The following is an 11,579-nucleotide window of genomic DNA, read 5'->3' on the forward strand; positions in this document are numbered from 1 at the left end:
TCACCATTGATCTTGGCAAGCAAATTAAGAAGCTAGTCACATGCTCAGTCAAGAGCAGAGAACAGATAAGTAAAGCAAGCATGCCAGTTTTTTCTGTTCTAGTGCTTTGTTTGTTTTATAATTCTAGGACCCTTCCAACTTGCCTCCCACGTTCATGGTGAGTTTTTTCCAATTTAACCAACCCAATTAAGAAAATCTCTCATGACCCCAGTTCAGGGATGGGGCCACCCACCCGCTCAAAAATATTAATCCAGAATTCCTCCTGTCAAAAGAAAATGCAGGAACAAAGAGTGGAGCAGAGACTGAAGGAAAGGCTATCCAGAGACTGCCCCACAAAGGGATCCAACCCATCTGCAAATACCAAACCTAGACACTATTGCTGATGCCAAGCAGTACCTGATGCCAGGAGCCCTGTATAGTTGTCCCCTGAGTGTCTCTGCCAGAGCCAGACCAATATAGATGAGGATGTATAGAGCCACACAATGGCATTGGACTGATCATAGGGGCCCAAATGGGCAAGTTAGAGCAAGGACTGTAACAGTTGAAGGGGTTTGGAACCCCAAAGGAAGTTTGGGGGATCAACCAACCAGATCCCCCAAAGCTCCCAGGGACTAAACCACCAACCAAAGAGTACACAGGGGATACCATGGCTCCATCTGGATACGGACCAGAGGATCACCCTATCTGGCATCACTGGGAGGGGAGCTCCTTGGTCCTGTGAAGGCTTGATGACGCATGATAAAGAAACAGTAGGGCACTGAGGCAGGAATGAGTGTGCAGGTGGAAAAGCATCCTCATAGAGGCAGGCAGGAGGAAGGAGGGGATGGGGGCTTGTGGAGGGGAACTGGGAAAGGGAATAACATATGAAATTTAAGTAAATAAAATAACAAAAAAGAAAGAAAATCTCTCACAGGTATTGCCACATTCCAAACTACTGACAGTTACCACTGAGATTTTCCTTCCCAGGTTATTAACATCAACTAAACATCACAATGCAGGAAAGAACAAGTATGGTGAGGGTGAGGATTCATAGCACTGACTAGAGATGGATTGTTAGTATATTAAACTCAGTGACAATAATCACCCAGATCTGTGACCCACATTTTCAGCATCTTCTTGGATTACTTATCTTAGAATCCTGAGTGTCAACCATATAAAGGAATGCTGTTTACTTAAATTGGGGGAAATGATACAATCAATACAATTAATTTTATACTTAAATGATACACTGGATACAAATTAGATCAGAGAAACTTGTCTCATAATGTGTTGTAGGATCTCAAACTTATACTACCATGAGGTTCCTGCATGACCTAAGATAAGGCAGAACAAAGTATCCTTGGAGACAAGTAGCTAGATTGTGATACTCTATATCTTATAATACAAATATTGGTGTGCTTTCGATAGTAAGAATATTTCATGAAAGTTCAAGACAGAAGAGTACTCTTGGTTTTATTAATAAAGTATCTGTCCTAGTCCAATCTTGACATTGGTTGGAAATGAATGCATAACTAATTGATTTAGTCACTCACTCTAAGAGGATATAACTCATTCCATTTTAGGACAGGCAGCCATGTTAGGCCACAAGCTTCAGTTTCCCAAAGAATCAGGCAAGCCTTCTCAAATAAAACAAAACAAAACAAAAACATAAAATTGGTCAGTTCCTAGAATTTCTCTGAGGCATGACATAGCCAATCATATTAAAAATGACCTAACCATCCCTGAAATTCCCTAGCTGCACTTCAAAGGAGCCTCTGAGCACATCTGGTCATTGCCATTTTGTGTGATTTGCTGACTCCTGCATGCTGGTTGTTTCCAAAGAATAAACACTTTTTGCTTTTGCATACTATTTGAGTCTGGGGTTTTCCTTTGGCGATCCTCACATCCTTACAGTAATCCTTGCCAGTAATATTATTTTTATTAATAAGTTCTCCTTAAATTCATAGAAAATTAAATGTACATTTACATCGTAGGCTCCTTCATGGTATGAAACCAACTAATATGCTTACACTCCACTTTGTCACCCCCCCATACTCTTTCTTCATGGCACCCTTCCCAAATACTCACCTTTTAGTCTACCTGTATAGTTTTCTTTTAAATCAATGTGCACATTGTACCTCATGCTTCCATAGGTATCCATTGTTTTCTGGTTCCACTCACTGTCCCATTCTTTGTGACATTTACTAATCATCCAGATTTATTTGTTCCTACAGCGTACAGAACTTTGCCTACCCCAAACCCTCATCAATGTCACACCCCAAGCATGATCAGTTACTTTTTTTCTTGAAATTTCTCTATATTAATGATGCTTGTATGAATAAGGTGCTAATAACAAGAGCACAGGAGTCAGTCTAAAATCTACTTAACTCTGGTTGTATAGCTTATTAGCAAAATAAATAGTTTATTTATTCTGTTTTTAATCTTCCCATGTATAGAATGAGATAGCATTGATGCAACTCATTCACTCAATCAAAGGAGTTCCTGTAGGCACTGCACATGTGAAAATTACTCAGCATATGCTCAGTCCTAAAAAGACGTGAACTTGTGTCTTAATTTATTGCAGAGACGTCAGTTATGTCTGAGTCTGCCAGTACAGAATGCCAATACTATGGTGATATTTTGCATGAATGTTGAATATCATTCATAAACATAGAACTTAATATCGGTAGCTGGATTATTTTCCATGGGCACCTGATAGGCAAATAAAATTGGTCTTATTTTGTGTAATATCTACCACAATACCCAATGAGTATAAAGACTCTATAAGTGACTGTCTTCATATTAATTAAAGTCTTCACTAAGGAAGAATTTATTTATTTAAAACCAGCAAAACTGTGACAATTGAAAAGATTCAAAGGTTTTAAAGGAGATTGAGCTCTTCAGGCATGATGGCCATGGCTACCTTAGAAAGAGAACATAGGAGAATATGTGTGAGAGAATTCACCCATGTTTCCTCTAATACACTCAGGAGGTTTGTTTAGGACTCTAGTGAGATGGGCAAACAGTTGAAGTAAAGTTGTGTACACACTGTAGAGTTAATACAAAGGATTCACCCAATATACTCTATATTCATTTGTATGCATGTCCAGGCAGTGGCCCACACAAATTCCCTGCAGCAACTTGGAAAAAAACCCGAAAGCATTTGCTATGTATAAAAAACTGAAGAAGTTCTCAAGAAACGAAATAGTCATAAATCCTGCACTGACAGTTTCTTCCCTGACTTTTAATTGGAGAAACAAAATTGTTTATCAGGCAACTGAATAAACCAGAAACTTTTCAAACCTACCAAAGCAAGTGAATAGCAGAGAGATAATAATAGCTTCAATTCTGATTTTTAAAGGACCTTGAAGTTTTTTGCATATAATAAGTGCATTCTCATAAAGTACTGTAGCGATTCCATTGTCTCGTTGTCTTCAAGTATTTTCCAATGGAATCATCTCCAGAAGTACAACACGTAGATTAGATAAGAAACAAGTGGTTAGCATGGGAATACTGAGATAAATTCAGTGGGATTCTGTGCTCTTTGAGTTGTTGTTGATCACTTAATCAATTTAATAACTTGATATAATAAAACAACCATCACATTGATAGCAGGAATATGAGACGGTAGTCTAATCGGGATGGGAACAATACATAATACTAGTCATAATGCATTTCATTTTCATAGGGACGATGCTAATATCACTTATATAAGGGTTTCATAAATAAATAAATAAATAAATAAACAAACAAATAAATAAATAAATAGATAAATGTGAAATCAAACATAGGATGGAGAAAGCACCTGACACAGAAAGTTGTTTTCTTTCCAGGTAGTTGAGGAAAAGGGCAAACTTTTTTTTCTAGTACTATAATGTAAGTCTAATAACAGTAAAAAAATGCAAATCAAAAATCACAATAATCACCATGTACTACCTAGGAGAATAGCTATCACGACAAAGGCATTAGGTTAAAAAGTAAAAGGTAGCACATATTGGTGAGGAAAAGCAACAACTCCGCAGTAAGAATGCAAAGTGAAAGGCACATCCATTTTTGAAACACTGTTAAGTGTTTCAAACACCCAATCTAACATTACCATATGCACCCAAAATCTGCATTAAATCCCACTATCAGAATAGCAAGAATATATAAAGGAAGTGGTAAAAAGATGTGTGCACTAGTATGTTCATTTTCTCATATTTTGTAACAGATTCTGGGATTGACTTAAGTCTCCCTTGGTAGATTAATGGGCAATGAAAATATGTGTCCTGTGGATAATGAAGTATATTCAACCTCACAATGCAGGATGTCTGATAACTGGGAAGCAAAGAAATCTGTCTACAGTGTCATAAAGTGAACAATGCCAGCCTAGAAAACAAATGTTCAACACCTGACACCAATTATGGAATCTAAAAGGCTTCAATTCTCCAAAACACACAGGAAAAGGTAAGAAATAGAATAAGGCATTTGTATTTGGAAGAATATTGTTTAAGGGATAAAAATTTTAGTTATGTTGGGTAAATAATTTCAAGAGATTCATTGCATAGCATGGTGACTATAGTTAGTGATGATTTACTTTATGTTTGAAGAGTAGTGCTAAAGGATTTTCAGTGTTTTCATCGCAAAACATGAGCAAGATAATATATGTGTAAATTAGCTAGGTTTAACGAGTCCACAATAAGAATGTATGTTAAACAGATTTTTGTGCACAAAGCAGAGCTTAGTTCTTTGTGCATGTAGAATTGCAGGACGTGAAGAACTATAGGCAACTGAGGAAAGCTGGAAGCCGGAGAGAGCTTCTTCCCCAGGGAATGGCACACCCACTGTGTGCACACAATGACAATTAGAGTAACGAGAGGCTGTGAATCTGAGGGAGAATGGGAATGGATATAGGAGTATTTGGAGTGAAAAAAGGTGAGGGAGAAATGTAATTATATTATGGTCCAAAAATTTTAAAAAGAAAAATAATAATTTAAAAAAATCATAACAATTTAACTGTTATGACTGTATCTTACCTAAGAAACAAATATGTACCTTTCTATGTATATATGAGACAAAGTGCCAATACTCTTTAGAGAATATGCCAATACTCTGCTCAATTGCCATTCTTTTTTTCTTTTTGTAATTTTTGTCTTTCTGCTAGAGTTTGTCTCGCCTTTAGTGGATAAAGCTTCTGTGAGAGAGACCTTTTCTGGGTAGATATTACTTCAAAGAAAGGCAAATAACAACTAAGACTAAGCTAATTTAGACCAACGTTAAGGAAGCTCACTTGCTGTGCAGAGGTCAAGGGCAAGATTGATGCTATATCACAGAAGTGATTATCATTATCATCATCATTACCATTATAATGGACAAGCAGCACCTACAAATATACAAAAAGATGTTATTGTGGAGTGTTTACATAACCCCCTGTGTTTTAAATGTTCCAAGTTACCTTCATGTATGAAGATTCCAGATTAGAATGTTACATCTTGGCATAGAAAGAATTCCAGGGCAACATATTCAATCGTTTTATCTTCCTAAACTTCAGAAATTGATCCCTTCCCATGCAGTATCTTTTTCAGAGCTATCTTTACCTCCTTATTCCTCAAAGTATAGATCAAAGGGTTCAGCATTGGTCCTACCAAGTTCATCAGAATCTGCACTGCAGTTCCCAGCATGGGGTTCGGTGTGGGCTGCAGGTATACAGTGATTATAGGTCCGTAGGCACAGAGGATAGCAATAAGATGGGCGCTGCAGGTGGAGAAGGCACGCTGACGCCCCTCTGTTGAATGAATACTCAAGATGGAGATTGTGATTCGCGTATAGGATACAAGGATCAGGAGAAAGCAGACAAGAGACACTAGACCAACGTTAGTGAAGCTCACTCTCTGTGCTAAGGATGTATCACCTGAGGCCAATGGCAAGATAGCTGGTATGTCACAGAAGAAGTGATCCACCTCATTGGGACCACAGTAAGATAAAGTGAAGGTGAGGGAAGTTAAGACACTGGAATGTAGGCAGCCTAACAGCCACGTGCCCACAGCGAGAGCCACACAGATTCTAGAACTCATGACGATTGAGTACCGCAGAGGGTGACAAATGGCCGCAAAGCGGTCATAGGCCATCACTGTATACAGAAAGCACTCAATGCTCCCAAGGAAATGAAAGAAGAAAAGCTGGGAGACACAGTCTTGGTAGGAGATAAGTCTGCTAAGTCCCATAAGGTAAAGGAGCATTTTTGGACAAGTCACAGAGGAGAAACCCATATCAAATACAGACAAGTTCCCCAGGAAAAAATACATGGGTGTATGGAGGCGGGTAGAGGAAATAACAGCCACAAGGATACACACATTTCCCACCAGGGTACATGCATAAAAGGGCAGGAATAACACAAAAAGCATAGTCTCCAAGCCCTCTGTGTGTGGGATTCCCAGAAGAATAAACTCAGTCACCATTGAGCAGTTTTTTGTCTCCATGAGAGGCACCTCTGAGAGAGGGAGAAGGAGCAGCAGTGGTGGAGAATGTCTTTGCTTAGCATCCACAGGGTGCACATGACAAGAAAATGAAATGCAAGTGGCAGTGTTTGGGCTCTGTGACACAGAAAGACTGCCAGTAATTCAATTTAGAAAATGTCATTATAAAAATGCTTGCCATAGTCAATTGAGTGTTTCGTCCACGAAATAGTTTTGCTGTATTGATTCCAAAAGCAGATGTTTTTCATTAAGTTAATGTTGAGTAAAGATCATGCTTGAGAAAGTAAGGACAATATACACATAAATACACACTGCTCTGTCACCATACCATAGATATGAAGCCTCAAAATAATTTAAAATTTTTCACATCACTAAAGTTAGGAACTACAATTTCAACACCATTTTATTTGCAATCCACTATTAATAACAATGTTATATTTTATCCCTCTGTTCATGAAGTAGTATTACCTGCTCACTACTTGACAATTCCAAAACAGGTTTATTTAATCTCAGTTCACTTAATTCTCACCGAATGTCTAACACTTTGTGTCTGAAATACAGAAAATACTAACATATTGGGTGGGACAAGCAACTTAGCTAAATCCAGGTTAATGGCAGAAATTAGGATCTAAAATATATTTTGTAGATATCAGTCTTTTCAAGGAATGACATCTCTGATGGAGTGTTCATATTGCTGCACCTGTTGGACCAGACACAAATATTATTTTTGTTCTTGCCCCCTTAGTAAGAAATGAAAGAGTAATGTGTCTTTCTGACTACATACACATGCACACATGTACATGTACGTAATTGCTAAGTCCAGGAGCAAATTGTGTCATGTGTAACTGTACCGATGGTGGAAAGTATAATACTATTTAATATTATTGAATGCTGAGAAATTAAAGCTCTCAAGAAAAAATAGCTCAGTGCCTAGAAGAACTGGACAAATTGTTTGTCTTTACAAATACTTATGTGGAAGATCAGATGGCTATATTCCTAAATAATTTTGTAAAGCGGTTGATGCTATCTACCTGTGCTTTTACTAAATATATACTTACTTGCCTCTCATAACTGGAGAATACTTGTTATTGTTCTGCAAAAGAAGAAAGAAAAGAAAAGAGAAGAGAAGAGAAGAGAAGAGAAGAGAAGAGAAGAGAAGAGAAGAGAAGAGAAGAGAAGAGAAGAGAAGAGAAGTAGGCTCCAAACAAGAGCTGCACATGTACTTATAATATCCATGTATTTATAATATCCATGTATTTATAATATCCATTCCAAAATGGTTGTCATCAATTTAATAGAAATGCAAATAAAGCTATCAATACTATTTTTATCAATGAATGATTCTATACATCCTGAATTCTAAGATCATTTGTAAATGAGCATTTCAAATTCTCTACTATGGATCCATACACTATGAGCAAAGGTGAACTTGACACTTACATAACTTACAAAAGGAAGTTTGCTCTTTAAGCTTCTGTCCATCGGTGCTGATTCACATTAACATTGAAATTGGAGATCTCTGGAGAAACCACTGAGGGATCTTCTCTCATGCTCACTAAAGCTCTTCTTAGTCAAGAAGGGGACAATGACGAAAAGAACTAAATGTGCTCCTGTCTTCCACAAAGCTATCTTCCAGGCAGCTTCCCTGTTTAATCATATATGGACATTTCAATGCCTTTGGAACTCTTTGAAGTCCCTCAGAGTCAATAAGCTTGTGCTATTCCAACAGGTTTCAGAACAAAAGGAGTAAACGGATACTAGTAAGAATAAATCCACATGTGATAATGCCTCAACAAGTGGCATTACTGTGAAATTATTTTAAATAATAGAATGAAAATAAAAAAGGCGGAGCCATATCCAACATCTTAATCCCATGACTGACCTGGAAAAGGAGAAAAATGTAATCACTATAGTTCAGTATGGGACCCATCTAGATATCACCTCTCAGCATAACTGCCTAGTAGTAAGTTGTCAAATGTCAGCCATATGCCTCGGTCTTTCTTCAAATGTCCAATTCCAAATATTTTAGTTGAAAATTTTCATACTTCTTGCTGTGGACTCAATTGGGTCTTCTAAAAATATAAGCATAAAATACCTCAAAACACTATATTATATTGTTGAGAGGAAAACTGATTAAAGTGAAGTAAGGTTATAAGGCCGATTGATCCAAAAGAAGCAACGATCTTACATACAAGAAAGGGATCACCAGATTGCTTTCTCTCCCATTTCTCACTCCCGGTGTTTCCCCACCTGAGGACACGGTGAAAACATGACCGTGCCAGCTCCCTAAACCAATCCTGACACAAGCTTTCAATTCATCTTGGATGATTGTCTATGCTAAGTGCTTGTGGGAGGCCATCATGATAACTATAATAAACTAAAGTACTTCTAATTTTCTATTAGTTTGATTTGTAAATATAGCTCCAATTATTGGCTTCCCAATAAACATGCTTTTCAACTGAAAACAGAAAGTGACTTCCAAAAGCAGAAATAAATCTCCACATGACTTTTCCAGAATTAAATATGTATACACATTAGTCAAAATATATTAATATCGGCAATAAATTAAAAATTGCTGTAAACCCAACTATTTTTGCATGAAATTCATATATTTATAATCTGACCTTTCTTTTCCACAAACCAGAAACTTCACATTCTCAAACAACTGAAAATAAATAAAACATAAGGTACCGAAATAAAGAAATCCAAAGATTAGCTGCCAAAATTTAGTTATTTGAAAAACACTGAAAAATATTGCTCTCTGATGATGATTTCTGGAAAACGAAAAAAGAAACTTACCCAAATAATGTGCAGGAAAGTAAACAGAATTACTTATACACTAGCTAAATATGAAGCACTCAGTCAAAATAAGTTATTAAAATGCAACAAATATTTATAAAAACTAATAAACATAAAATATAATTATTCACATGAAATACTTTCTATTCCAACTATGCAATTAGTTAATCTTAGTGGATGAAAGGCATTTGTTATCTTCCAGTTTTATGGGTTGGGAATCCAGGCATTACCTAATTGCATATCAGGAGTTCTGCCAGGGAGGTTGCTCTAAAGCTGTCAGCTGGGAACTGGGACTTCCATCATACCTGAAGTGCCCACTAGGGCAGGACCTCTGGGCTACTATCCAACTGAGACCTGTGACAGGATGGCTTCATAATGTGGGAACTGCCTTTCCAAGGCAGTCAAACTGAAATACTACAAAATGGAGAATACCAACTAGATGGATGGAAGGCACAGCTGTTTACATTCTAATCTCAGGGCAACATTCAACCACCCCTGTCACCTTCTACTGCTAGAACCAATATGCTAAATGCAAGCCGGAAAGGGGCATTGTACAGCAGTAGAGGAGACAGGGATCTAGTAAATAATTATCTACCTTGGGACAATGAGATATTTGTATTTTTTCAAAATCGAAATGGAAATAATTTCTTACCCTGTCATAAACACAATGCAATTTGATGTAGATTAAAGATTTAAAATGGAGAAATAAAGCCATAAAAATTAAAGGCCAATTAAGAGTAAGGTAGTAAAATACATAAATACATCCAAATATAACATGAATAACAAATTTAGACATAATAGTTACATTTAAAAACTAAAAATTCAGACTTTCATTTGTCATATCATTTTTACAAACATGCAATTATAATATATTTAACAAAATTTTGAAATGCCAACATGTGATGAGATGAAGATGCTTCCTCAAATCAATGTGAATCAACGTGGACTATTATGAAAGTCTATTGTCTATTAATTTTAATCTTGGTAACATTTTATGATTTCTAGTTTAAGCATTAGTCAATATACTCATAAAGGGTATGGAATAACTGTATCAGTCAGCCTAAGGATTTACGTTGTTTTACACTGTCACCAAATCAATGACTAAACTATAAGCTGGTTTTCCCCAGGTCCTCAAATGCACTTGTTCATTCGATAGACAATGTACAGACATTTTACAACTATCAGAGATTTTTAGTAAGGAAAACAATTTTCGCAAACATGTCAAAATCTTATTAAAAAGAAGAGCACTGTTGTTTCTTTGGACAATATATTGAATGTTCACATAGTTCTGGAAGCTCCCTTAGGTTCATTTTGTTATTAAAATCATTTTATTAATTTAAAGAAAAAGTATAAATAATGCAAATGAAATTGGAGTGACTCATGAATTGATGAGAGAAGGTCATAGTGAAGACAGGTGTTTTTTTTTTTGGTATAATCTATGCTTTACTTATTTAATTTTATTTTTCTTGAATACTTTATGTATTTACATTTCAAATGTTATTCCCTTTCTCTCTTCTCGTGTACTCCCTCCGCACTCCGCCTACTTCTAGTGGGATGCTTCCATCCCACCCACCCACCCTTGGGTTCTTTTGAAGCACCATTTTGACACTGCCGTTATCCACACTTGGAGCCCCTTAGGTAGCACTCAGAAGTGATGCCACCCTTTTCACACAGGTCATTCCATTCATAACCATCTCTTCTCATTGATGCTTGCTTTCCTCATTTTTCAGGAAAATGTTTCTTCTTTTGTGCTTTGCACTGTGCCAAACCAAACATGTGTTTTCTACAGACATCTTTCTAAAAATATTTGCCTTCTTAATAGATTGTAGTTCTTTGGATGCCTAGTCATTTAACATTTCAAAGTGTCAGTCTCTGAAAGATAGTCCTGGGCTTGAAGCTGATATTCCATGTGTAATGAGGTCCTGGATGAACCTGGGATATGAAAGTGTTCTTAGATTTCTGTGAATGAATGAGGAATGAGTGAATGAATGAATGAATGAATGAATGAATGAATTTTCCTCATTATGTGAATTCCTTGCATTAGTGTTGATTTGTTTTTCATGCTAGCACTCCTACTCCTACCCCAAGTGCCAGCTCCACATGGAAGACAGACAGAGAGAGAGAGAGAGAGAGAGAGAGAGAGAGAGAGAGAGAGAGAGAGAGAAGTAGTCTAGGTAGTCTTCCCACAGACCTTCTCTACTCGCTCTGTCCTGCACCACCCCTACCCAATCAACCAGGCTTCTGGGTAGCACTGAAACAGAATACCAGCTGCAGCCCTCTTCTTCCCCATCCATATCTCTTGTGCATCTTACAAACCATCCCCTCCCGGTTTCTCTCACACTACTT

General features: G+C 37.0%; 1 protein-coding gene across 1 annotated transcript; it reads right to left on the reverse strand.

Annotated features, from left to right (window-relative positions):
- Positions 1-5,498: 5,498 nt before the first annotated feature.
- On the reverse strand, positions 5,499-6,437 carry Or10d3 (olfactory receptor family 10 subfamily D member 3). The gene has a single exon (NM_001000465.1). The coding sequence runs from the start codon at positions 6,435-6,437 to the stop codon at positions 5,499-5,501; it is 939 nt and encodes a 312-aa protein (NP_001000465.1).
- Between the last annotated feature and the right edge of the window lie 5,142 nt (positions 6,438-11,579).

Source organism: Rattus norvegicus, chromosome 8 (genome assembly GCF_021556685.1).
Source record: "Rattus norvegicus strain SHRSP/BbbUtx chromosome 8, alternate assembly SHRSP_T2T, whole genome shotgun sequence".
NCBI lineage: Eukaryota > Metazoa > Chordata > Mammalia > Rodentia > Muridae > Rattus > Rattus norvegicus.